Here is a 27,910-nt window from a genome sequence, read left to right as displayed (position 1 = left end):
GTTTTTTTTTTTTTTTCGTATTTCCCATGTAGGTGTACTCATGCAATATTTGTCTTTCTGTGTTTGGCTTATTTCACTTAACAGAATGTCCTCAGATTCATTCGTTTAGCAAATGACAGGATTTCCTTCTTAAGGCTAAATAACATTCCATTGTGTGTGTGTGTGTAGGGGGGCACCCATGTGTGCCACATTTTGTTTATCCATTCATCTGTCTATGGACACTTAGATTGTTTCCATGTCTTGGTTGCTGTGAATAGGCTGCAATGAACACGAGTGTGCAGATGTCTCTTTGACATGGTGATTTTATTTCCTCTGACTCCCGGAAGTGGGTTTGCTGGAACATATGGTACTTCCATTTTTAACTTTTTGAGGAAGCTCCATACTGTTTTCCACAGTGGCTGCACCAGTTTACATGCCCACCAACAGCGTATAAGGGTTCCCTTTTCTCCACTTCTGCCAACACTTGCTGTCTTTTGACTTTTTGATACCAGCAACCCTTACAGGTGTGAGGTGATATCTCATTTTAGTTTTTATTTGCATTTCCCTGTTGATCAGAGATGTTGGGCATCTTTTCATATACCTGTTCCAGGACTTGCCATTTGTCATGAAGATGGATTAAGGGTTGAGAGAAAAAAATAATCACACAGTTGGAGAGGTGTGTGGTCTTGGAAAGCAGAGGAACCCAGCTTAGCGAAGGGGGTTCTGCTATGGCATTTTGGGATTCCATGCAGTTTCCTTTCTGTCTGTTAAGGACATGGTCAAGGCCAGCACAGTCAGGGGGTACTAAGTAGTGTCCTCCACCATCATCCTTGGACATCTCCAGGGAACCCAGGCTCTTCCCAGCAGGTTCCCATTCAGAGTCAAATGCTGGTCAGATGCTGCCAGAGGTGTGGTGCCAGGCATCACCCCCTGGCGCAGCACTGGTATTCCCCCCCTCCCCCCATAGTGTTGGCTGCCTGCCGCCTGAATGAGCGTGGCCCCTGACCTTAGGGATCCTGGGCAGTGTCCTGGTGAGTCCACACACCAGGCACACATCCTAGCTCCACACCTTATTACCTCGGTGCGCTTAACTGTTAGTCAATTTTGCAGCCTCTCATCTCTCTTTTTTTTTTTTTTTTTATTTATTTGAGCCAGAGAGAATGAGAGACAGAGAGCATGAGAGGGAGGAGGGTCCGAGGGAGAAGCAGACTCCCCGCTGAGCAGGGAGCCCGATGCGGGACTCGATCCCGGGACTCCAGGATCATGACCTGAGCCGAAGGCAGTCGCTTAACCGACTGAGCCACCCAAGCGCCCTGCAGCCTCTCATCTCTTAAGATGGAAGCATGCTACCTTAGGCGCAGGGTTAGAGCGAAGAACTTCAAGACAGCGCCTGCAAAGCGTTTGTCCCCGCGCCCCGCTAAGCACTAACCATAACAAACCACACGTCACAGATCCAGGTGAGTGATTCTCTCTGCGATAACGGAGCAGGGAGGGCTCCAGGCAGGTGACATCTGAGTGACGCCCGCCACCCGCCACCCCAGTCCATGCCCCACCGCCCAGCCCCTCCTCCACCCCTGGAGATTTGCCTCCGGGCCAGGCTCCTCCGGGTCGGGTCCTCCTCCTGCGGCCAGCAGGGGTGAGAACCCGTATGGAGTCAGGTGAGCATGCGCACGAGCCCGGAGCCACATCCATTGGCAGCCGGCGAGGAGCGTATTGATGACGCATCAGGAAAATACAGGAAGTAAGGCCTACGGGAGCCGAGGTGGGCCTAAAAGACTCCGGGTTCGGGCCTCCTGGGCGGGAGGGAATGAATGGGCGCTGACCCGGAGGCGCGTCCGCTCTAGGGACAGGCCTTAGGCGTGTGAGTGGCCGCAGTATGGAGGACGACGCTCCGGTGATCTATGGGCTGGAGTTCCAGGTGCGTCCCAGGAGGGCCCCGGCGCCGCGCGGTTTGCGCAGCGAGGCCGGCGCGTCCCCAGCCCCCTGTGCAGCTGAGGACCGGGAGGGGGGCTGCGGGGTGCGCCTTTAAAGGACTTGGTTATCCAGGAAGGCCCCGGGTCCTGCGTGACGCAGGGTGGGCGCAGCGCCGGTGCCCACGACCCCCGGGCTGGGGAGCCCCCGCCGCCTCCTCTCCCCGCAGCCCTGGGTGTTGCTGGGGGGCTGATGTGTACGTACTGTGTACGGTTTCCTGCAGCCTGCAGTTCGTGGACGCAGGCACCGCATCTGTGGGTTTTCTGGGGTGGGGGAGACGGTCGTTTAATTGGGACATAAGAGTCGGAAAGATAAACGGAAAGTTCTCTAGTACCCTACACCCAGTTTCCCCTAATGTTGAAGTCTCACGTGACTATGGCAAATTGATCAAAGCTTAGAAATTGTAAACATTGGTGCAGTCCTATGAATGGAACCACAGACTCTACTCGGATTTCACCTCTTTACCGTTCATGTCCTGTTTTTCTTCACCCTGTACTCTGCAGTGCCTGTTCACCGTGACCATCACGTAGTAGGTGCTCAGCACATGACTGTGAAAGGGATGGGCCCCCACCCACCGTGTGAGCAGTGAAGCCGGAATGCACATGCAGTTTAGCAGGACCCCAGGGGAGTCTACGGATAGAGGGGAGAAGGGAGGGGGAAAGGGGCCGGGGGAGCTGGAAGGGCAGGTAGGTTGCACTGTGCAGGTCCTAATAGAGCCCTGTATTGGTTTCAACTCTTCAGATGGCTTTTGGGAACCTTAAGGCACTTAAGGACAGATACACAGACAAAAGACACAGTTCACTGCCTTACGAAGTACCTGATAACATAATTGTGTGCCCTAAATGTGTGTTAAAAATATAAATTATGGGGGCGCCTGGGTGGCCCAGTCAGTTAAGTGTCTGCCTTGGGCTCAGGTCCTGATCTCAGGGTCCTGGGATCAGCCCTGCATCCGGCTCCCTGCTCAGCAGAGAGTCTGCTTCTCCCTCACCCTCTGCTGCTCCCCACCACCGCTCATGCTCTCTCTCTCTTCTCTCTCAAACAAGTAAATAAAAATCTTAAAAAAATCCCTAAAAAATAGAAATGATTTTGGTTTCAAGAAGCTTACAGTGAGGGGCGCCTGGGTGGCTCAGTTGGTTGAGTGGCTGCCTTCGGCTAAGGTCATGATCCTGGAGTCCCTGGATCGAGTCCCGCATTGGGCTCCCTGCTCGGCGGGGAGTCTGCTTCTCCCTCTGGCCCTCCCCCCTCTCATGTGCTCTCTCTCTCTCTCTCAAATAAATAAATAAAATCTTAAAAAAAAAAAAAAAGAAGCTTACAGTGAGAGAAGCTGCAGCGTTAGTTGCTAAAAGCCTGGACACCACCACAACTCCTGAAGTTTAAATCCTGGCTCCAGGGGCGTCTCAGTGGCTCAGTTGGTTGAGCGACCAACTCTTGATTTCGGCTTAGGTCATGCTCTCAGGGTCATGGGATCTTTCCCTGCCTTGGGCTCCCTGCTCAGCGGGGAGTCTGCTGGAGATTTTCTCTCTCTCCTTCGCCATCTCCTTTCCCTCTTCCCTTAACCCCTGATTGCTTGTGCTCTCTCCCTCTCTCATAAATAAATAAGTAAATAAATAAAATCTTTAAATCCTGGTTCCAGCACTTACTAGCTGTGTAACCTTGGGCTTCAGTTTCCTTGCCCCTAAAATGGGAAAATGAGCCTGGATCCCCTATGGCTGTTAGGAAAATTGAATGAGTTAATATATTTGATTCAAGCACTTAGAACATTGCCTGGCACATAATAAGCATTCAGGAAATGTTCTAATTATTATCATAAGACAAAATTCTTACAGATAAATCCATACAAGGCTGTATTAAAGTGTCCTATGAGGAATGAGTTGTGTTACAGTGTTTGACCTTGGGCTCAATTACCCAAAATTGTGCCTTAACTAGCTGCTTTTGAGAGCGTCCTTGTGTGTGGGGTACCCTGCTGAAGACTGCCTGTATTCCACTTCTCTCTCAGTCCTACTTGTAGATCCTGTTCTGTGGGCCAAGCCCACCTAGCCAGACTTGGGATTCTAACCTAGAGATGCTTTAAACTCAAGCCAACTTCAAAGCCCCTTAACTGCAAAGTTGCACTGCTTTCTCCTGGAAAAGGTGCATGTGTGGCCACATGCAGAGGGAGCCTGTGGGGAGATTGAGGGTCCCTGACCTCATATTTCCTAAAGTGTACATCTGACTCCAGTGTACCTAATCACTCCTTCATCTGCTTAAGAAATCTCCTTAAGAAATAACAGAGGTTTTGATCTTCAGTGTTGGATCTTTGAGATAACAAATGTTATTTCCTGGGATTAATATCAAGGAGTGGATCCTTGCCTTGGGCATCAAATGTTTTATCTGAATTTCTCCTTTATCTTAAAAGAAGTAGCAGATTTTTATGCTTCTTTATTTTGGACAGCTTGTGGGCCATGACATTCTTGAATCCGAAGAACCATTACTACGGTAAACATAAAAAGAACTAGAAGTCACAGTGGAGGTTTGGTTGTCAGTGACTTTCAAATCACTGTGGAGAACACTTTACTTTCGAAGATGGGGATCTGGAGGTGCCTGGGTGGCTCAGTTGGTTAAGCATCTGCCTTCGGCTCAGGTAATGATCTTAGGGTCCTGGGATCGAGCCCTGGATCGGGCTCCTCACTCAGTGGGGAGTCTGCTTCTCCCTCTTCCTTTGCCCCTCCCCCCTGCTTGTGTGTGTGCGCGCGTGCGTGCACGCATGCGTGCTCTCTCTCTTAATAAATAAAATCCTTAAAAAAATAAAAGAAGATGGGGATCTGATTGCTGTCCATTGACTGAGGTAATGAGGCTCGAGGGTAAAATGAGGTCCTTCTATGTCAAATAAAAGGCAGAAGAGCACCATACAGGGGTCATTAAAATAAAAATGCTGAGCACGTTTGTGTTTATGGGACATTATGGCATCATGTGATTGACATCTTTTAGCTCACAGGAAGCAACTTTTGACTTGTGTTTATGATTTTAGTTTTTGTAATTTTTGTATATTTAAAATTAAAAAGAAAATCCAAGTAATTCTTACTAGTCTTTTAAGTAGTCAGATTGCTGAAAATCTGCTTAAGAACGCAGACCCTAAACACGCCTTTTCCATCTTATCTGTTTCCTAGACAACCACCACATTCAACTTAAAACTGTTTCTTCTCTTTACCACTTGTTCATAAAGATTTTTTTTTTTTTTTTAATTTATTTGTCAGAGGGGCGCCTGGGTGGCTCAATCGTTAAGCGTCTGCCTTTGGCTCAGGTCCTGATCCCAGGGTCCTGGGATCGAGTCCCACATCGGGCTCCCTGCTCCGTGGGAAGCCTGCTTCTCCCTCTCCCACTCCCCCTGCTTGTGTTCCCTCTCTCACTGTCTCTCTCTCTCTGTCAAATAAATAAATAAAATCTTTAAAAAAAAATTTATTTGTCAGAGAGAGAGAGAACCAGTGCACAAGCAGGGGGAGCAGCAGAGGGAGAAGCAGGGTACCCACTGAACAAGGAGCCCAATGTGGGGCTCGATCCCAGGGATCATTACCTGAGCCAAAGGCAGACGCTTGACTGACTGAGCCACCCAGGCACCCAGAATTTTAAGTTTAACACCTTATTTTTGCATAAGCATATCCCGAATTTCCTGGGGAATGGTGTGCTTGCTGGCCATGTGCTGGTACAACTGCTGTTTGTCTTCTGGGTGTCCCAGTTCCCTGTCTTGCATCCTTTTGTCCTGTGTTTGTATTACTGGTCTAGACGATCCCGGCCTGGTGTGCTGTTCCTATCATACTTGCTTTGCAAGATGATTACTGGAGTTCATTTACATTAATAATACAAGGAATATACTACCACTTCTGGGCTGGATTTTAGGGCTCTTTTCTTTTTTTTTTTTTTTAAGATTTTATTTATTTGCGAGAGAGAGAATGAGAGACAGAGAGCATGAGAGGGAGGAGGGTCAGAGGGAGAAGCAGACTCCCTGCTGAGCAGGGAGCCCGATGTGGGACTCGATCCCGGGACTCCAGGATCATGACCTGAGCCGAAGGCAGTCGCTTAACCAACTGAGCCACCCAGGCGCCCTTAGGACTCTTTTCTGAAAGGGGGGAGAGTTATTTTACAGGACGTCCAGTAACCATGGTCAGGTGGTAATTGGATTGACTGGTCCCAAATTAGGCACAGAGATACCGCATTTTAACAGTGACACATTTTAGCACAAAGCCATCTTATAGTTACATTTTATAGATTTGTTGCATATTTGAATATTGTATACATTATTCTAATTATGATTGTAATTTTTGTTATGGATGTTTCTCCAGCATTGTTTGAATTTGAAATAGTGTAAATGAGACTTCAGATGTCTTCACACACACTCTCCCTGTACTGGGCAGGAGAAATCAGCCTTCCCAGTTTGAGTTTAATCTGCAGTTCTCAGTTAACAGAACTGTAGTTCTTTATGACTATTTCAAAAGTCTCTACAAATAAGATTATTTCTCTCCTGCACGCTTATTTCTTTGAAACTTTTGGCATTAAGAAGACCCTCTCGGGGCACCTGGGTGGCTCAGCTGGTTGCGTGTGTGACTCTTGGTTTCGGTTTAGGTCATGATCTCGGGGCCGTGGGATAGGGCCCCGCGTCAGACTTCGCGCTAAGCAGGAGTCTGCTTGAGATTCTCTCTCTCTCTGCCCCTTTCTCTGTCTCAAATAAATAAATAAATCTTAAAAAAAAAAGAAAAGAAGACCTTCTCTGGTTGCGAGGGCCACTGGTCCTTCAGCAGACACGCCGAGGGACCACTGTGCCCCACTGAAGTGGCTTGAGTGTGTCCACCTTGCCCGTTCCTGAGCCTCGGGCTCTCTCCCAGCACTGGCTTTTGGATGTGTGTCACTAGCTGTTCTGATTTCTTCCTTTCTTTTGAGGTTAGGTTTGGTCATTTGTATTTTCCTAGGAAATTCATTCATTTATTCGGTCGACAAGTACTTCTGGTCTACAGTGTGCCAGGCATTACTCTCTGCCCTAGAACAGGGCAGAGAAGGAATCAAACACCAACCCAGCAACCCTCCCTCCTGGAGCCCCGTGTGGAGAGCAGAATCCAGAACAGCCTTAGGTGTTCTTCCAAGACTCTTCAGTTGCATGCCTGATTTGTTTGTTGTCATTCTTTTTTCTTTTTTTTTTTTTTAAGATTTTATTTATTTATTTGACAGAGACAGAGATAGCGAGAGCAGGAACACAAGCAGCGGGAGGGGGAGAGGGAGAAGCAGACTTCCCCCCGAGGAGGGAGCCCGATGCAGGGCTCGATCCCAGGACCCTGGGATCATGACCTGAGCTGAAGGCAGACGCTTAACGACTGAGCCACCCAGGCGCCGTGTCATTCTTTTTTCTTAATGTAAGCATTTAGACCATGAATTTTCTTCTGAACACTGACTTCTTGATTTTACTGTTTTCCGGGTATCTTACGGTTTTGAACTCGATGTCTTTTATTACCTGAAACTTTTGGGGTCTTTCTTAGCCCTGCCCACATCCCCTGCTGTGAGTGGGGGTCCGGCCTTGTGTCCTTCCTGCAGTGGCCCTGCGTTTCCCTCAGTGAGCTCTTTGAGCCCAGGCTTCGCCTGCGGTTGCCGTGCCTTATCTTCTCCAAGCTGTGTCTTGATTTTTGTCCCCTTTTACTTTCCTGTTCTTTTTTTCTCTCATTTTTGAAGAGGTGACTGCTCTGCTAGGTTTTATAGACGTATCCTGGTTGTATAGTATGAGCTCTGGCTCTTCCGTGGCAGCATGTGGTCAGTGCGTGTGTGTCTTCCAAGGTCTTCCTGCTGTTCCGCCTCGCTGTCCCTCCTGGTGGTGCCCTTGCAGGGCTCCTGAGCTCCTCCGATCCTGGTGTCTCGCGGGCGAGCCTTCCGGTCCAGCTGCGGTAGGCTCTGTACGCGGAGTTGGGCCTGGCCCAGGCTCCAGACCGGCGGGAATTCCTGCAGCCCAGGCTTTGGTTTGTGAGCGAATCTGCAGCCCTCACTCATCCCCGGGCAAAGACGATGGCCCAGGCTGGCTGCCCACAGTGCGGCACCCCTCCACTCTGTGGGGCCAGAGTGCTTTCAGACGGGATGCCCAGCCTGCTCAGCCTGCTCTGACTCTTGCCACCAGCCATGCGGCTGTCATGCTGTCCCATCCCCGCGGTGCCTGCCGTGTCTTCGCGGGGTGGGGGGGGGTCGCCAGCGCCCGCCCTCTTCAACCCCCCTCTCGGCTCTGACCTCTACCTTCAAGTCTTTCTTCTTATGGCATGTGTTTGGATTATAGATGTTTCCGAGTTTCATTGAAGACGGTCTCTGTTTCTGCTTTTTATTCTTGTTCTTGCTTTTGTGTAATTCCCTAGGGTTTAGAAGAGCGAAATGAAGACTTTGGCCTACTGCTCGAAAACCTGAGGGCCCGATTTGACTTGATGAGGTGGGAAGTGGAGGGTGACCTGGAATAAAGACTCATGTCAGGAAGGTTGGGTAAGAGGTTGTGGAAATGCTGTTCAAGCAAGGAGTGGGGAGGGGTGGCGGTGTGGCTGGAGAGGAGCTAGGGAGGGCGGGATGTGGGCTTAGGGGTTCCCGTGTGGTTGGCCTGGTAGGCAAGAGGTGGGATCAGGGGCTGTTAGCCGCGGAACTGGTTAGTGGGTGCGCAGTCACCAGCCTGGTTATAGTGATGACGCTTGTGGGAAGGGGGCTTGCTAGGAGGGCAGTGTGGCCTGGGAGAGTCGGGATGGAACCGTGGGCACAGAGCCACAGCGTGAGCAGGGGGCTGGGTGGTGACGGACTGGGTCCTCGGGGGCCAAGGGACAGAGGGCTCTCATGTCAAGGGCATCTGGTGGCTGTGACGCTGGAGGCCACAGGGAGGGCGGTGCCACGGGCTGGCTGCAGTGAGGCCAGGTCAGCAGACGGGGAGGAACCGGTCAGGGCGAGGAAGGCTCCCCCTGTCTATGCCACCATTAAGCTTGGCAGCGAATGGGAGAATGGAGGTCTGGCAGCAGCTTGAGAAGCAAATGAGTGAAGGTGAGATATTTTCAAAGGACAAGGGGACATGGGACTTGATTTTCCTAGTTAAGGAGAAGAAGCCAGAGAAGAGGAGAGGGACAGAGAAGAGAGAGGGCTGCCCAATGTTGTGTGCTGCAGGCGGGCACCAGGGGCTGCCCCATCTCTGGGCAGGAGGGCAGGGGCTCCTCATCTCTGGGCAGGAGGGCAGGGATGCCCCCTTCTCTGGGCAGGAGGGCAGGGGCTCCCCGTCTCTGGGCGGGAGGACAGGGACGCCCCCTTCTCTGGGCAGGAGGCCAGGGTCACCCCATCTCTGGGTAGGAGGGCAGGGCACCCCCTTCTCTGGGCAGGAGGGCAGGGGCACCCCATCTCTGGGTAGGAGGGCAGGGGTGCCCCCTTCTCTGGGCAGGAGGGCAGGGGCGCCCCCTTCTCTGGGCAGGAGGGCAGGGGCGCCCCCTTCTCTGGGCAGGAGGGCAGGTGGCGACATCTCCAGGAGGCCAGCCGATGGCTTTTGTGTTGCTGCTCAAGTATGAGGCGAGTTCTTTGCTGTAAGGTCGGGCTGGGTTGCACTGGGGCCTCCAGAGGATCTGGCAGTGCAGAGCAGAGTGGGCGAGGGGCAGGCGGCAGCCCCTTGGTGGAGCTGAATGGTCAGCCTTTGCACTTATAGGAGTGAGTGTGTGAGTGAACACGCCAGTGAGCATGTCCCCAGGAGCAGTGTTGTTGCCACAATTATCCATGAGTAGCTCAAGAGGTTTAGTGTTCCTCTTATGCACTCTGGACCTCTGTGATTTTGGGTGTGGGAGACGGAGAGAAGTAGGTACTCAGCTAGCACAGAGTGAAGAAGTTGGGGCTTTACCTTCTTTTCGCTCTTTCTTTTGTGTTTGTAAAGTGATCTGCCAGATCGCTGAGGAGGCGATCTGCTGTGTGAGGAAGGGCATCGGGTGGTCACTAGCTTCCTGGCTTGTCATCCTAGTGATCTGGGGCAGCTCTCAGTAAAGAGGCTGTTTCTGGGGGGAGACCGCCCACTGTAGAAGGTTCAACCCACCCTTGTCTCTGCTGCTTAAGCACAAGTCCTGTTCCACCTCCTCGCCTTCCGGCATCACCTTAAACTTGCCTGGGGCGCAGCGCCTGGTGGGGGAAGTTCTGATGAGGAACCGGGCTGGACGTTCACCAGAGGGAGCGTTTACTTGCTCAGACTAATAAGCACATGAAGACAGTTTTGAATTTCCCAAGGGAATGCTTAGTATTCGGCGAGTCCTGGGAGGTCTGGGATTTGTGCCTCTTGTCACGGAGTGGAACTTTCAGAGCGCTTCCGGTGAGAGCCAGGCTTCTCAGCATCTCCAGTTGCCTTGTCCTGGGTTGGCTCACTAAACGGTGAGGTGGGTGGAAGGACGGCTGTGTCAGGAAAGTGCCATGGCCCTTCTTTTGAGAACAGGGCATGGAATGATAATAAAGTGGCCTGTGCTCTGCCTTCAGTCCCGTGTGTAAATATCGTACCCGTGTTCCCGGGTCCCTGCATCAGCATAACAGAAAGAGAACCAGACTCAAGGCTGGGAGTCTGGGTGGTTCTTCCTCTAGGAGCTTTGTGACCATGACTGAGTCACTTAACCTCTCTGGTCCTCAGCGTCTTTATCTTCTAAGTAGAGATAATATTATCCATCTTGACTTTGGGTCTCCTTCATTGTATTATGAAGATGAACCACGGTAAAATACACGGAGATGTTTTATGACCTATTATACCCTACAATTTGATCTTGTAACAATGAGGTCATTGGAACACCGTAAAATCATCATTATGACTAGACGTAGGAAGGTCATTTGATCATTCACTTCATCACAGGACCAGAATTATGGATACACATCCGTCACCCAAATGGCCAGAGTTAAGTTATTATTATAATTTTACCTAATAAAGTACTAAAAAGATCTTAGATTCAATGTTTTTGAGATTTCACTGTAATTTTTAAAGATTCAGTTTAGATTCTTTTGTAAGAATAATTCTCTTCAGTTTTTTATTTTTATTTACTTATTTTAGAGAGAGTGCATGAGTGTGCAAGCAGGGAAAGGGATAGAGGGAGAAGGAGAGAGAATCTTGAGCAGACTCTGAGCTGAGCGCAGAGCCCGACATGAGGCTCGATGTTATGACCCTGAGATCTTGACCTGAGCTGAAACAGAGAGTTGGACACTTAACCGACTGCGCCACCCAGGTGCCCCTCCTATTCAGTGTTTTAAAAAAGAAGTGGCTTACTGTGTGTGACAGAATGCGTAGTGTCAGGCTTGTAGTACTTCTCTAAAACTGTGGTAGCTTTTGTCTCTGAAACACATGATCTCTTCGACTTTATTTCCTTGCATGCTTACTGATAGTCCTGCCCAGAGGTGCAGTTCTGGGCTCTGTAAATTGCTTCAGGATGAAGCAGGTTGAATGCTGGTTCGTGATGGCACTGAGCAGCCTCTGTAGCGCTGAGCTGCCCTTTTGTCCAGTCTCATGGCCACTAACACAACGTACTTCTTTCTGGTGTTCTTCTGTTTTCCAGTGATGGCATTTAATCCTGTCTTCTGCCTGAAGTTGAGCTCGTGGGTGCGTTTTGATAAATGTTAATTTGCTGCTGCGGTCTGGGCCAGGGGCCGATACGTAGTCATTTCCCACCTGCTCTGTTTGGGTCTTGTCCGATGTCTCCTGCAGGTCTGTTTCCTGAGGGCAGGGCTACTGTCTTACCCTCTGTGGTACCTTCCATGCGTGGCCACCGTGCAGGCATTTTGTAGTCAGCTCACGATTGCTGACTCTAAGCACAGACAAGTCTTTTCATGGAAAATAATCATTTCCTCTCAGATGAGTCCTCTTCTGGGCCCTGTTTTTGGGGACTTTCAGGCTTTTTCTGTCTGGGATGATGACAGGTACCTCCATTTAAGTCTTAGTGTTCTTGTTTGAAGGTAGAACCCATCCCGCATCCCCTCTGTTGACCTGGGTTCTGCCTTCTGAGCAGCTGGGGGTTTATCTCTGCAATGGGGTGGATGCTTCCTCACCATTTTTCTCTAACCAAGTGGTGTTCTAATTAAGTAGGATTCAGGGGGTCTGTGAATTTGTGGTATAATGTGCAAAATTCTACGTGTATGTATGTGCATTTTTGGCAGAAGGTATATAGACTCAAAAGAATTCATCAGTTTTGTGAAGAGGTCTGACTCCAGTCTAGTTTTGTTGAACAGGTTGTAGGCATATTGGCTAGAATGGATTTTTTCCTCCAGATGCCTAATAATGTGAATACTGTTCTGGACATGTATTTTCTTGCTGTCACCGAAATGTATTCTGGTAGTTGATGTTTTTGTGCCAGCAACCCTTTGTGAGGAGGGGTTGGGATATAGGGGCTATGGTTGTGTTTTCTGAGAGCATGACATGAAATCGTTGTCTCCAAACCTTTTGGCAGTGGACACTGAAAAGGTCTTGTTGTTCACCCCAGTCGTGGAAACCAAATCAAAACCAGGCAGACTGAATGGTTAGGACGACTGCTCTACTGTTTCTCCAACCCCGTTTTATTTTATTTTTTTTAGATTATTTATTTGCAAGAGAAGGAGAGAGAGAGAGCACACACGAGTGGGGAAGGGGGCAGAGGGAGAGGGCAAACTCTAAAGCAGGACCCACTGAGAGCTATCAGTCACCCATAATCCCAGAACGTGCCCTCAGCTGAATGGAGCCATGTTGCCCTAAGTCACACCCCTCTCCAGGGACAGCCTGCTTCCAATGCCTGATCGATGGGGTTGGGGGCTGGGCAATAGATGGGCCTGGCCATGATAGCTCCACTCTGAGGGACCATCCCAGCTCTGGCCTCCCTGTGGGCACTGCAGTTCCTCTGTGTCCTCTGCACATTCCTGCTTCCTTGATGCCTTCACTGCTGCTTCCTCCATGATGCCATTCCCAAGAGTGTTCCCAGCAAGTCTGTGCACAAAGCTTGATGATTTACAGCTTGCTTCCCAGAGAACCTGATCATCTGAATGCTCAGCAGGTCCCTTTCTGTTGTTTATTGTTTGGCTTTTGATCAGATGATTTTGACTTGTTGTATGACTAGTTATTTTTGATTGAGTGTTTGACATTGTGAGAAAAACTGTAGAAACTTTGGAGGTCTTTGTCTTCCTCCAGAGGATTTACTGTTACTTCTGGCAGGTGGCTGGCCAGCCCAGGAGCATCATCCTGCTCAGTTCACTTAAAATCCAGTCATGGACTAAGGTGACCTGGAGCGTTAGTCTGTGCAGGTTGACCTTCTTGTTCACCTTCACTCCTGGCCTGTGCCCTATGGGATCCCACCCTGAGTGTTAGTGCTTTGCTGGCCCCTTCTCCGTGGTGGGCCCTGCACTCCATGTTTGTACCCTCAGTCCATGAGCCTGTCAGAAGCATTCCGAAGTGTCAGCTGCTAGCCACACTTTCCAGACTGACAGATGCCTCCAGCCAAAAGGGGGCCAGAGGTCAGGCTTGCCTCTCTAAGCTTCCCTCCCTTTCCAAGATCTTGGCATTCCTTCATCGCTGTGGTAGCTCCTTAAAGGAGGCCTTGAAACAAATTCAGAGTATTTTGTTTAGTTTCTGCAGTTGTCCTCTGCCAGAGACTTGGTTTAAACCACCTGCTCTGCCATTGCTGGGAACCATTTTCTGCTGTACTGTTGAAAGATGATTTGTTCCACCAGTCTATTTCTGTTGAAAATTATGGTTTTATTAAAAATACCATTTACATCTTTATTGCTTATTTTTCGTGCCCATATACGCATTTGAATGGAATTGTGGTGTCACAAAGTATACAAAAGATGGAGGCTTTGCATACACATTTCTAAGTTGCCTAGTGGGCACTTTGTACTAATTGATACTCCTGCAGCAGTAGAGGAGGTAACTGCCTTATTGTCTCTGTTACATCTAACATCTTAAATGTGTGTGCATTTTCCTTCCCTCCTGCAGGCCCGTGCTCTAACACCTCAGACTGCAGAAACAGATGCCATTCGGTTTTTGGTTGGGACGCAGTCTCTTAAATATGATAATCAGGTAACTATTTTTGACAAATGTATATATGTTAATTACTAAGCCTATTCCTAGTTTTATAACCATTTTGCTCTTGATTTTTCAAACAACATTTGAGAAAATTAATGCCACACAAACAAAATAAAACTTTCACTGGGATTTAAATATCCAACTGTATGTAATAATTGAATTCAATAATTTAAACTTACTCTGTAGCATCACTGTCATAGTGTTAGTCTGTGGTTACGTAGGGTTTGCTGTGTAAGTGATTGATAAGCTATCCAGGGAACGTGGTCGGCACCACTGTTTCTGCTCGCGGTGGTGGATGACCACTGTAAGTGCTCACAGCATTCTTTCCAGCCGAGCCTGGATGAGGCCATAATCCCGTCGAGCTCCAGGCTTTCACTGCCACGCACTCCGGGAGGGGCTGTTCTGGCCACTCTTGTAGAGAGAGTGTTGGCTACTCACAGACCAGCGCTCAGTTCGTGGCTGGACACAAACGTATGACCTTGACTGAATGGATTAACCTTACTGGACTTCATGGTCCTCATTGCCAAGACAGCGATCAAGCCATCTGCTCTCTGTACACCACGGGTGCTGAGGATGTTGTGAGGATGTGAACTGTCTTGGATCCTGGGGGAAATGTGCAAACGGCCACGTGCCGTGGAGCAGGGCCTCTGCCCAGTTACCACTGTCCCACGGGGGAGTGGCTTTAAGACAGCTGTGGAAGAGTCTGCTGCTGGGTGTGGAGTAGCGACATTGCCTCTCTCCTGTTAGGAGAGACTTTAGATTGACAGTTTGGTGACCTATGTGTAGAGCTTTATAAATAAATGTTTATATTATGTAACCTTTACTTCCTATACCCAAAACATAGGAAAACTTATATTTATTTATTTATTTATTTATTTTAAAAAAGATTTTATTTATTTATAAATAAATAAATTCCTGCTGAGCAGGGAGCCCGATGCAGGGCTTGATCCCAGGACCCCGGGATCATGACCTGAGCCGAAGGCAGACGCCCAACTGACTGAGCCGCCCAGGCGCCCCTAGGAAGACCTTTCTATACAAGGAATAGTGTTGTAATGGCACGAATAATTGTGAAACAGTTAGCAGCAATCACCTGCCAGTATCAGGTTGGATGGAGCTGCCGTCTATGGTGGCAGATTCACGATTGGACCCGGTTGAACCTGGTTCCTCATGGTGGAGTGCTTGTTACTGACTGCTCGTTAAGTTACAAACTTATCAGTGTCATAATTTAAGAATCATTAGATGATTCAGTGAAATGTTAAAATTGTATACATTGTGTGATCCCAGTAGTGTTAAAAAAGCAGATAATTTTTCAGTAGCTACAGACGTTGAGTCATTGGATGTATACGTGCAGCTGATAGAATATTACGTCAGTTATGCCTCGATTAGGATGGCAGAGGATAAAGTACAGACTTGAGTCTTACGTGCGGCAAAGTCTAGGCGGAAACAGGCCACAAGGCCTCAGAATTTGAGCCACGGTTACCTTTGGGTGATGTGAGCATTTGTGAGGTAGATTGTTTTCCTAATTTTCACTTTTCTGAACGTGTGTGTCATTTTCCTTCTGGAAGAATGTCAGGTAAGGAGGATTTATTAAATGGCTTCCAGTGGGCATCTTGCGGGGAAGAGGAGCCTGTGCTCTGTGGGGGCTGCTGTGTGGGTCGGGGGGGCACCCGACGGGGTGCCTCGGGGCTGCGGGTTGGGGGGGGCGCCCGCGGGCAGATGCTGTGGTGCAGGCCCGGCCCCGCGGGAGCGGCGCTGGGGGGGAGTCTGAAGGCGGACTCGTGGCTCCCGTGTGGGGCCGACCGCCGACCCCGGAAGCCGTCACACGGCAGGTGTTGGGGAGCCCCGCAGGGCCCTGTCTGCCGGGGTCGAAGCGCCTCACCTCACCCGCCTGCTTGTCAATTCCGCTCGGTCCTGAGGCTGTCCCTTGGAACGTTTTGGTGGAGGTATCAGTTTTTAACTCTGAGATTAGGGAAGAAATTACTATGATGTCATGAGGGATGCTCAGTGAATTAAAGGCCAGACGAAGCAACGAGGGCATCCACAAGTCAGACTTAGTTGTGGCCCCAAGAGAGGAGCAGCCCCAGATGACCTGATGTGCTTTAATCCTCTTTAAATCCTGTTGGAGCAAGGTGTCTGCAGGCTCCGTGGGGAGCACCGTGCAGGGAGTTGGGACTCCCCGGGTTGTGAGGTCAGCGTCCCGCAGCGCGCTGCCGATTACAGCTCTGTATGTCCTGTTGCATCAATGTAGTTTCATGACACAGACAGTCCTGGTTTCCAGAATACAGCCATCCGTCCTTGGACCTAGTGAAATGAATGACTTTTGTCATTAAGAGTCAGTCTTAGAACCCAACTTTCCAGTAGGGCACGGACAAGGCAAATATTTAACTTAAATTTTATGGCATCAAGGATGTAGCTGTCTGGGAACCTTTCCTGAATGTCCAGTATGTGACGGCTGCTTGGGTGCTGTGCTTCCAGACCCCGGTGCCACCTGCTGTCCCCTTCCTTTCAGAGCTTTCTTGTCCCACCGCTGGGGAAGGCTGCAGCCATGGCCGAATCAAAGGGTGGGGGGTGAGTCTGCTAGCCTCCTGGTTCCACGCCTCGCCTGCAGCGGCCTCTCGTGGGTGACTCCACATGATGGGTATCAAAGAGTCCCCATTTCTGGGAAAGCGTGTGACGTCGTCGGGAGTGCGTGCACGCGTGCACTCGTCCAACAAACGCGGATGTTGTGTGTGTGTGGTTTGTGCTCCGAGCTGCGTGCTCAGCGAGGTGGTGGGGCAGACGCGGGCCGCGGGCAGTCACGGTTCTGAGAGGCAGTGAGAGGAGGGCCAGAGCCTGAGCTCGCGCCCCTGCACACCCACCCCGCGTGTTCCCCTCACACCTTCCGAGCTCACATGTCCCATGCACGTGCCTCTGCTGTGCGATGTGTGTTTCTCTCCTGTGTGGTGGGCCTGGCTCCCCTCCCACGCAGCACGTTCTCTCCCACGCAGGATGTGTGTGTGCAGGGGCTTGCGGCCAGCCAGGCGGCGCCCAGAGGATGCCCCCAGAGGGCGCCCCCAGCATTCGCCATGCCCACTGCCCTCCAGAAGCAGTACGGTTGTTCCTCTGTTTCCCACCGATGTTATTATTATTAATTTTAAAGATTTATTTATTTGAGAGAGAGAGAGCCTGCATCGGGAGGGAGGGGCAGAGGGAGAGAGAGAATCTCCAGCAGACTCCCCGCTGAATACAGAGCCCATCGGGGACTCGATCCCACGGCCCTCAGATTGTGACCTGAGCCCGAGCCAAGAGTCGGAGGCTCATCTGACTGAGCCAGCCAGGTGTCCCGCCCACCGATGTTCTCATTAGAATACGGTTATGGAGTGCGTTTGTAAGTGGTGAAAACTGGCCCCCACACACCCTGAATCCTGCAGCCCCTCTCTGCTTGTTTGCTGACCATGAGGGGGGACCTGCGCTCCAGGGGTCTTTGAGCGGCTCTGAGGATGGGGATTCCCGGCTCTGTGCCTCCACATTGAGCAGTAGGTCTGTGTAGGGTGTTGGTAACCATGCCCACAGCACCCACTCGGGTGCGCGCTTCCCGCGGGCACAGCCCGGTGCCGGGACAGGCCAGGAAGGTGGGTCCTGCGCCCCTGCCAGTTGACTGCAGGTCAGAGAGGCACACACCTGCAGGATGGGGAAGCGGGGTGCCGCTCAGGGCCGGGTGGGGGCGATTCCCACACCTGCGACCTCAGTGGACAGGTGTTGTTGATCCCATTTCTAAGCAGGTAGGGGGTTGGTCCTAAGCAGGTATGAGGTTTTTCACAGGTGATCGAGCTGTGCTCGATCTGGGGAACCAGGCGTGGAGCCAGGAGGCTAGCAGACTCACCCCCCACCCTTTGATTCGGCCATGGCTGCAGCCTTCCCCAGCGGTGGGACAAGAAAGCTCTGAAAGGAAGGGGACAGCAGGTGGCACCGGGGTCTGGAAGCACAGCACCCAAGCAGCCGTCACATACTGGACATTCAGGAAAGGTTCCCAGACAGCTACATCCTTGATGCCATAAAATTTAGGGCAGAAACACAGCTGCTCTCCTCACACCCCCCCACCCCCGCCGCTTCCACCTGTAGCACGGGGTGGTTGGGGTCCGTGTCCTAAAGGCATCCTGCACGCTTCTCTGCAGACACCCACACAGACGGTGCTAGTGATGGGAGCCATCGCCATCCGCAGATCAGGCCACCCCGCCCAGGCCGGGGTGCCCTGGCCTTGTGGCCCTGCTCCCACGCCTCCCGCTGGCTGGCTGGCTGGCTGGCTGGTGAGGGTTAATGGCCCCTGGCTTCACCTCAGGCCATCAGCTCCTGGGCAGTCATTAATTCCCTAGAAAGTGCCAGTCCCTGAACCAGGTCTAATTAATTCAGCTGTGCTATTTTCTGAAAATTTTTGGAGCTGTCACAGTTGCGGGCCTTTTTTTTTTTTGTCAGATGAACTGCTTTACTTTCTGCCCTTAGTTTGCACAAGGCTCCGTGTTGGGAGCAGGATGAGTGTGTGGAGTCTTTCATCTTTTTGGGTTCCCCTTCATGGGTAGGTGGAGAAGGTGGGGTTCTTTCCGCGGGGACTGTGTGCTCACTGGCTGTCCAGTGGGGGACTTTAGGCAGAGACTCAAAACAAGGGATTCCAGGTTGAAGGGGTTTACTTGCTTCTGCAGTGTGCTTTTCCCCAAGAGTTCCTTTGCCTATTGCTAACTTCCTGTTTCTTCTGTAGCTGGGGGATGAGTGCCAGGGTGACAGGGGACGCAGACTTGTCCTCTCCCAGCACGGTCAGTGAAAAGACAGATCCCTGAAGGGAGTGACACACAGTGGCTTCTTCCCCTGGATCGATCTTTTCCTTTTTAACTTTTGTTTTTAATTTGTAAACTCCATTTTTCTGTATTTGTATTTTGATAACGGATAGCTTTGTTCATCAGCCCCGTCTGCCTGCAAGCTCTGTCATTGGCTACCCTGAGAATCGCCTGGGCCTTTGTTAGACATCGAGACTCTCAGCAGCCCCCGCCCCCCGAACTGAAACTGAAACCCCTTTCCTCCCTCACCCCTCCTTCCACTTCCCCCTCCCCACTCCCTCTTCCAAGTATTGATTACACCTCAGAATTTCTTTTTAAAACATAGAATTCTACTTTATATCTTTTTAGTTGTTAGATTTATATCTAAAAGTGTGATGATAAAGAGACAGCTGGGGGTATTCCAGTGACCTGTTTTGGTTCCAGCTTTTTCCCCAACCCTGTAGCAGATGCTCTGAAGGACCTCCATCCTGTCCATTGTTAAGGTCTGAGTGTTTATTTCCCCCTGGATTCATAGGTTGGAACCTAACCCCCCCGGTGATGGTAGGAGGGGGTACGGCCTTTGGAAGGTGCTTAGGTCATGACAGTGGAGCCGTTATGAATGGGATTGACCCACAGCGTCCTTACTCCTTCTGCCACGTGAGGACATGGGGAGAGGGTGGTTGTCTGATCCAGGAGGACGGCTCTCACCAGACCCGACCACGCTGTGGCACCCTGAGCTCGGACTTCCAGCCCCCAGATCTGTGACAACTAAATTCCTCTTGTCTATAATCCACCCCATCTGTGGTGTTTGTTACGGCCGCCCACATGGATGGAGACAGTGCTTTGCCAAGAAAGGCCCTCACTGGGCACCAAGAGGGTGTGGAATACGGGTCTTTTTTGTTTCTTTCTTTCTTCTGGCTGCCAAGCATAGTTTGGCTTCATGGACAAAGGATGGTCATATACTGGGGCTTATTTGCTTCAGGAAGGAGTATTAATACAGACAGGTAAATGGTAGCCGTGTGGGCATCATCAGCAGTGGGAAACATATAGTATGTTTGATAATAACTTTCACTTAGCATTTCAAGTCTTAGCTGAAGGATCACGATATGTTTCAGGTAGAATAAAGAAATCCTAGGAATCCATTTTCCTAAGTATGCTTATGCTGAAGGAAGAACCCGGAAAGAGTGAATGACTGGTTCAGGGTAAACCAGCTGGGAAGTGGCAGAATCAAATTGGATGCAGGTCCCCCAGTCTCGGATCACCGTGCATCCTGTGTGTCCCCCTGAAGCAAAAGGGACTGCAGCTGAAACCGAGCTTTCCAGTATTGACTTGAGCTAGGAGGAGAGCGCGCTGGAGGTGTGAGACAGGCAAGAGGACTTGCTGTCTCCAGGTCTAGCCACCTGCTGTGCTGTGTTCTTCATAAGGAACTGCCGGGAGGGGCCTATTCACTTTTTGTGGTGGGCGGTGTGGCATGGGGTCTGCTGGCTCACGGGCCCCTGGCAGGAAGATGTGCCCAAGGCCAAGCCACCGGATCCTTAACTTTCCCTAAGAAGGGAGCTTTTAATTTTTTATTTCCAATTTTATCCCTATTTTTAATTTTTCTTTTTTTTTTCATTTGTAAGAGTGTGGTAACATCTTCACGGGCTTCCTAATGAATTTTGTGGCTCTTACCCCTTTTTATAGAGTCATCTTCATCTGTGCCCTTAGCCCCACACTAGTAAGTCCAACTTTAAAATACTTAATAATGGTAATTCAGAATGTATGAGTTTGATCTTCATTATAAGCTGTTAAAACATTTTAAAAACTCAGATATGGCATGAAGAATTTATTTTTTTAAAAGATTTTAGTTATTTGTCAGAGAGAGAGCACAAGCAAGGAGGGAGGGGCAGCGGGAGAGGGAGAAGCAGGCTTCCCGCTGAGCGAGGAGCCCGACGCGGGGCTCGATCCCAGGACCCCGGGATCGTGACCTGAGCCGAAGGCAGACGCTTAACCGACTGAGCCACCCAGCTGTCCCTAGCATGAAGAATTTAAAGTAATGATTAAGCACTACCCAGACGACCACATGTCTGCCCGACCCTCTTAACCAACATTAATTGGTCTTTTTTTTTGTGCCCCTATAATCTTTTGCACTCACTAGTTGTAGTGTTTTCTTCGAATTGTTTTCATAACTGCCCTGTAACTGCATATATGTATTCCACAGGATATTTCTTTGTACATCCGTGTAAGCTGGGGAGCTGTTGGTGCCCTGAGAACAGCCAGTTTGAGACACAGTCTCCTTCTTTGTAGTCAGGAGCTGATTTTTGCTCACAGGCTGCAGTGCAAAGCCCAGGGGAGCACGGGGAGCCTCTTTGTGCCCCAGATGGTGTGGGGGTTCAGGGCACATGCTCTGGAATCCTGTTTCTAACTGCATGAGACATACCACGTCAACTCTCTAAGCCTGGGTTGCTCCACCTGTAGATTATGCCTAATGATTACATGTCTCTTTTAAGGATTAATGGAAATAATGTATGTCAAATAGCATAGTGCCTGGCCCATTTTACGTGTTAGCCATTGTTACTCTGATCTCTTTGTTTATGGTGGTGATGTCTTACAGTGCTTTCTGAACATACCCAGATTAAAACATCTCATGAGGACATATCCTGTGGGCCTGCCTAGGACCCACTGTAAATGAGGATATGTGGAAAAATCTCAGGACTGTCAAGCTTGAAGGTGAAGGTTAAGGGCTGCAGTAGTGTGAGAGTGTGTCAGATTAGGAGAGGTGGACTTGGGCGGGGGTCTTAGCTGTGTCCCTCCTTCCTGCTGTGTCCGTGTACCTGGAAGTGCAGAAAGGGGCCTAGAGGAACTTTGGGTCAGGTGTTGGAGCCTGTGGACAGCATGTGTTTCATGTCCTCCCACGGGAGAAAAGGGTGTCCTGGCGAGGTGCTGAGAAGGAGGACCCTTCCCCAGATGAAAGTGACCTGGAGCAGGGGGAGAGGGGGCTAGGCAGGAGAGCCTGGCAGCCACAGGTCCCGGGCCAGGGGGCAGAGGTCGGTGTGCAGGGCACTGGGAGTTGGTGCAGGGGACGGGGGCGCTTTCTTCCGGGGTGGGGGGGAGACTGAGCCAGCAAACGGGAATTCTGATGCCAGAACTCTGGTGCTGCCAGCTGTGGGGCTCCTAGCGCTTGAGTGCATTGCAGAGCGATAGATTAGGGAACAGAAAAACAGTACATTTAAGCGCATTCATTCATGTTTTCAGTCTTAATGAATTTCCAAATAAGCAGGAAATGTGTCAAATAATAAAGAAAAGAAGAAAAAAATTTCCTCTTTACCCTAATAACACAAAAATTATTCCCGATTTTGTATATTGCCTTGTATCTGTGTTCTGCTTGTAAAATTTAGTGCTTTCATAACATTTTTCGTATTTATAATTGCTCTTTATCATGATTTTTAAAAAGATTTTATTTGAGAGAGAGAGAGCATGTGTGCAGGTGTGTGTGCACACACGAGGGTGTGGGGAGAGGGGCAGAGGGAGAAGGAGAAGCAGACTCCCCAGTGAGTGTGGCGCCAGATGCGGGGCTGGATCCCATGACGCCGAGATCATGACCTGAGCTGAAACCAAGAGTCAGACATTTAACTGACTGAGCCACCCAGATGCCCCGTGTTTTTCATGATTTTTAGAACTATATAATGTTCCGTAATTTTTGTGTTCTTCATTTATTCTCTGGGACAGGTTTTAAGAAATCCAGTTCTTTCTTTCTTTTTTTTTTTTTATTCTTATGTTAATCCTCATACATTACGTCATTAGTTTTAGATGAAGTGTTCCATGATTCATTGTTTGTGCATAACACCCAGTGCTCCATGCAGAACGTGCCCTCCTCAATACCCACCACCAGGCTAACCCATCCTCCCACCCCCCTCCCCTCTAGAACCCTCAGTTTGTTTTTCAGAGTCCATCGTCTCTCATGGTTCGTCTACCCCTCCGATTTCCCCCGCTTCATTCTTCCCCTCCCGCTACCTCCTTCTTCTTCTTTTTTTTTTTCCCTTAACATATATTGCATTATTTGTTTCAGAGGTACAGATCTGAGATTCAACAGTCTTGCACAATTCACAGCGCTTACCAGAGCACCTACCCTCCCCAGTGTCTATCACCCAGTCACCCCATCCCTCCCACCCCACCCCCCACTCCAGCAACCCTCAGTTTGTTTCCTTCTATTAAGAATTCCTCATATCAGTGAGATCATATGATACATGTCTTTCTCTGTTTGACTTAAGAAATGCAGTTATTTCAATTGGAACATTTATATAGTTCCTATTTACATATTGTAATACATCTTTTTTTTTTAAAGATTTTATTTATTTATTTGACAGAGAGACACAGCGAGAGAGGGAACACAAGCAGGGGGAACGGGAGAGGGAGAAGCAGGCTTCCCACGGAGCAGGGACCCCGATGTGGGGCTCGATCCCAGGACCCTGGGATCATGACCTGAGCCAAAGGCAGACGCTTAACTGACTGAGCCACCCAGGCGTCCCCTGAAAGCAGTTTTAAAAATAAAAATAGCAGGAATGGTTTTTCATCTCTTCCCCCAGAGGACAGGGGGAAGGCATGAGTGTGCTGGCTTCACCGTGGTTTTCCAGGCATGCCTGCATTTGGTTTCTTGTGATCCTTCATCTTCAACGTGCACGTGGGAAACTGAGGCGCAGGGTCACACAGGCTTGTGGTGTTAGTGTGGGATTTGAATCCAGAGCTACCCCTCATGGGGACTGGAGGTTATTTTTCCATCAAAACCGGGCATAGGAGGAAGCAGTAAAGACTAGAACAAGGCTCTCTGAACCAAGTGCTGAGTGTTGAGGCTTTTGGGTGTCATGGAAACATTTTTTAAAACAGCATTTAATGTTCTGATTGCAAAATAATGCATATTAATCACACACAAAATGTGAAAAATACAAGAAACCACAAAGAAGTAAAGGAAAACCTGCCACGATCCCACCATCCGCGGATAACCATGTACCTCATGGCTCTTTCCTGGTTTGGGCGTGCTTGCTTTTTACACAGACACTTCACACAGCCCTCACATAGCTCTGTTCGTTCTTTTCCCCTTAAATATATGTTATGGACCCTCTTCCCTGGCACTAAATAGTCCTTTATAGCATATTGAATGGCTTTGTAGTATTACGTTACAGTCAAATACTACAATTTATTTGAACAATTCCCTATTGCCAGACATTAAGCTGACTTCTAATTACTCATTGTGATAATCAATGCCGCAGTGAACATGTCAGGATATAGATCTTCATGAAGATCCATGAATATTTTCTTAGTATAAGTTTATTTTTAAAACAAATGTTTTATTTTTCTCATTGACTTGGGTGCTGATAAAAGTGTGAATGTGAAAATCATTTTATTCCTGTAAAAAATTGTCCAGAAAAGCATGGCAGGAGCATATTTAATTTTTCGTGGCTAAAATATAATACTATTACATTTGTATATCATGCAGTTGTAAGCACTGGCAGCTGTCGGACTCCTTTCTGGAAAGATGTTTAAGATGTGTTCGTGTGGAATGCTTTCTCACCCCTTCCCACCTCTGTCACTGCCGGTGCATGAGCTGAGTTATGCCCCATCTGGCGTGAGCACTGTGCGGGTGGCCCTGGTTCTGGCTGGGCAGGGGCTCCGTGTGTCGCACGGCCACAGGCCGCTCGCCGAGGCGCTAGGCTCATTTGCACAACCCTTGACAGCCCTAGCCCTAAGGCCAGCCATGGCCTGCTGGGGCCACCTGAGGACAGAGCTTTGGCTGTCCTGTTTCTTTAGCACTGGATATAATGGGGGCAGTAAGCTTGCAAACTTAAAAATACTCTGTGGGGATTTCAGACCTGTCTTTTGAGAAGAACACAGGGAGGTGAACTCACAGAAGTGTATGCTGTTAGTGTGGTAACAATAACAATTAAAGATGTTAAAGGTGCTTTTGGTTATTGTTTGTGATCACGGAGTTTAATTAAGGTACACGGGAAGTGAAGTCCTGATGTGCTCTTTTTTTGTATTTGTAGATCCACATCATAGATTTTGATGACGAAAATAACATTCTAAATAAAAATGTCCTCCTCCATCAAGTGGGTGAGATCTGGCACATTAGTACCAGCCCTGCCGACAGAGGTGTGCTGGCCACGTGCTACAATAAACGTGAGTATTTGCAGGTGTTGAAACGCACCTGCAAGATTGGTCTTACGTTGTTAATGGACCAGTGCCTGACTTACAGGGGTTGATGATGGGAACAGGGGCTGCACAGAGAAGTTGTGATGCTGTAGGCAGACGCTTGTCACAGTTAATATGAGCCGCAGTCTGAGACCGGAGGCTGGAGTCACAGTTGTTCCAGGCACGTTGACCCCCTGGGGCAGGAGAGTGATGTGCTGGAGGGTCTCAAATGACAGATGCAGGGGTCCTCCTACATTAGTTCACTGTGCTCCTTGCGAGGGTAGCTGATTTGTGTATATGTGTGCATGTGTGTGTGCGTGTGTGTGTGTGCAAGCATGTGTGTGCATGTGTATGTGTGTGGGGGGGTCCGTGCTCCTAATAAGCCTCTGCCCCATGTGCTCTTTGGCTCTGAAGTCTCTGGGGCCTTTGACGTTTGTGTCAGCCCAGACGTCTGGCGCCCAGCTGGCCACGCATCTTCCTCCATTCTCCTTTCTCTGTCGTCCGTAAATTGTATTCAAATTCTGGCTTTTGGGAAAACCCCAGGTTCCATCTTTCTCTGCAAGCAGAATAAAGTCTGTTTTGTGCTGTGTAGTCTCTAAAGTGTTTCCTTCAGTATCAGCCTTCCCGGTTGGCTAATGGGCCTTCTGCAGCGTCTGCACACGGGTCCCACATTCAGTGTACTCTCCCTTCCTGGCCCAGCCTCAGGATGCTAGTGTGTGTGGCTGTCTTCTGCTGTTGCCTCCCCGGGCGCACCGCGTCTAGGAACCCCTGCTGGGATGCTCTGCTCCCCGGGGAGGGTCTTTCTATTTAATTTCACATCTACCTTTGTGGTTTTTTTTTTTTTAAGATTTTATTTATTTATTTGAGAGAGAGAGTGAACGGGGGGGGAGGGGCAGAGGCAGAGGGAGAAGCAGACGCCTTGCTGAGCAGGGAGCCTGATGTGGGACTCGATCCCGGGACCCTGAGATCATGACCTGATCTGATGAAAGGCAGATGCTTTACCAGCTGAGCCTCCCAGGCGCCCCTACCTTTGCATTTTTAGCACTTCATTTCTTTGGGGCAGCAGAGTTGTTTTCTGAAGGTTCTTTTGCCCCTGATTCCCTTATGTTCTGTATCTCCTATTCGTCGCTTTGACTGGCACTACGGCCCTCGCCGAGAACAGCCTCCCCGGGAGCCCGTTCGGGCTTTCCCTCCTCCCCCGTCGGCAGCGTGTTGGGGGGCTTCTCGGGCAGAGGCCGCTGTGTCTTCCTTGTGCCTGTGTCTCGGACCAAGGTCATTATGTCCAGCCGATTGTGACAGAGGAGGCCCTGCCCCCCGAAATCTTCCCAGAGCGTATTTGGGATGTAACAGCCTTGACCCTTACGCACCCGCCCCCGCGCCCCGGCACCCTTGCTCTTCGGGGTTGTGCGTCTCCCCCCTTCGGCAGCCCGATGCCGTTTCGTGTTGTGTGTAAGGCCAGCTGTCCCTGCACCTGCCTGTGGGTCCACTGTCTCCCCACCACCCTGGTGTTTCTGCTATTGCGGCCTCCGCCCCCGGTGCACGGGAGCTTGAAAGTAGAGGTGCTCTCTTCTAGAAAAGTGACTTTCCAACTGTTCTGACCAATTTCCCTTTTGCTTAAGACCAGCTGATCTTAATTTTACCCCCAGGTACCTTTAGCTTCGCCGTAGAGCACGGCAGAATCACAGGAGTGGCCTCCCACCACCTGTACTCCATCCTGCCAGTTAGAAGCAGGCCGTTGGTCTTGCCCGCACACTCATGGGAGCAGATTGCAGAGAGGCGTCACACTAGGAGTGGCCATCACGGCCCCTGGTGTGTGAGCAGCGCCTGCTTCCCCAGGGGCCCCAACCCTCATCTGTGCAGAGCACAGTTGTCGTTCCAGGTACCTGGCCACCAGCTCGGGGGTGCCGGCACCAGCCTTGGTCAGCTGCAGGTGTGCATCTGGCGTCTGGGTGTAATCTGGCCTTGGGGTCAGTGCCTGCGGCGCATTCCTCTCCGTCTTCTGACCCGTGGAGGCTGTGAAGCACCGGCCCGTCACGCAGGGCTGGGACAGGTGTGGGGTAACAGCTGGTGACATGCATTCACATGGGGGGAATGGGAGGGCAAAGGAGCCGTGACCACTCCTAAAGGCAGACGCTGCTGGAGGCCTTGGAGTGGGCTTCGGCCTGGTGCCCCATCCGTCTCTGCCCTGCAGGCTCTTGGCCCTGCCCTCCGGCCCTCTGTGCTTCTTAGAGCGGCCGGGCACCACCCCCTGCAGGCACGTGGGGGCTGCGAAGCCCTCTGCGTCTGGTCCAGGCTGGCAGGGTCTCGTGAAGCGGGGTCCGCAGTTCGTAGACGAAGCCGGACTCACGGGTCTTCCCGAAATGGTCTCTTGTCTGCCCTGGTTCCCGCCGGGGAAGCAGAAGGCCCTCACCGTCTGCGCCCACCTCTGACGGACCCTTCCTGTTACTGCACTCTGGCCTGTTGATCGTCCTGAGGTGTGAGCAAACGTTGAGTGGCCCGCCCGAGCCCTTGCCCCTGGACTGCTTTCTCGACAGTGGAGTCTCTGAGTCTGAGCAGCTGTTGCCCACTGGGGACACTGGGCACCTCAGAGCCACTGAGTGCGGGTTCCTCTGTGCTTACTGTGGCCTCCCTCAGTTCCTTCTCTCACCCTCTGCCATCAGTACCCAGGCCAGGCCGCCCTGCTTTCTGCCCGGGGCTGTCTGCACACAGCCCGCTGCCTGGCTTTCCTAGCCCTCTGCCACCTCCTAACAAGGACCCTCCCTCCTATTTCCAGAACATTCCCCTCCGTCTGAGCCTTCTCGGGCATCATCCTCTGTGTGCCCCTGTCTTCCAACAGGCTGCTCAGGGTTCCCACAGCCTCGGACCAAAGCCCACCTTGGCGCCGGGCTCACTGCATGGGAAGGTGCCACGAACACGGCACATCGTCCTCCCCCACAGTCCCCGTGGTCGCGAGGCCCCACGGCCTAGCAGGATCCTGGCAGCGCTG

General features: G+C 50.5%; 1 protein-coding gene across 1 annotated transcript in view; it reads left to right on the top strand.

The window, feature by feature from the left end:
• The first annotated feature begins 1,737 nt into the window (after positions 1 to 1,737).
• The window catches only part of EIPR1 (EARP complex and GARP complex interacting protein 1), a 141,519-nt gene continuing 115,346 nt past the window's right edge, over positions 1,738 to 27,910 (top strand). The window contains 3 exon segments of the mRNA XM_044918650.1: positions 1,738 to 1,897; positions 13,883 to 13,966; positions 24,780 to 24,951. Coding sequence (XP_044774585.1) covers positions 1,856 to 1,897; positions 13,883 to 13,966; positions 24,780 to 24,951 — 298 coding nt within the window. The 5' untranslated portion in view covers positions 1,738 to 1,855.

This window comes from Neomonachus schauinslandi, chromosome 10, assembly GCF_002201575.2.
Source record: "Neomonachus schauinslandi chromosome 10, ASM220157v2, whole genome shotgun sequence".
Taxonomy (NCBI): domain Eukaryota; kingdom Metazoa; phylum Chordata; class Mammalia; order Carnivora; family Phocidae; genus Neomonachus; species Neomonachus schauinslandi.
Note: the sequence above shows the minus strand (reverse complement) of the source record. Positions and strands in the feature narration are given on the sequence as shown.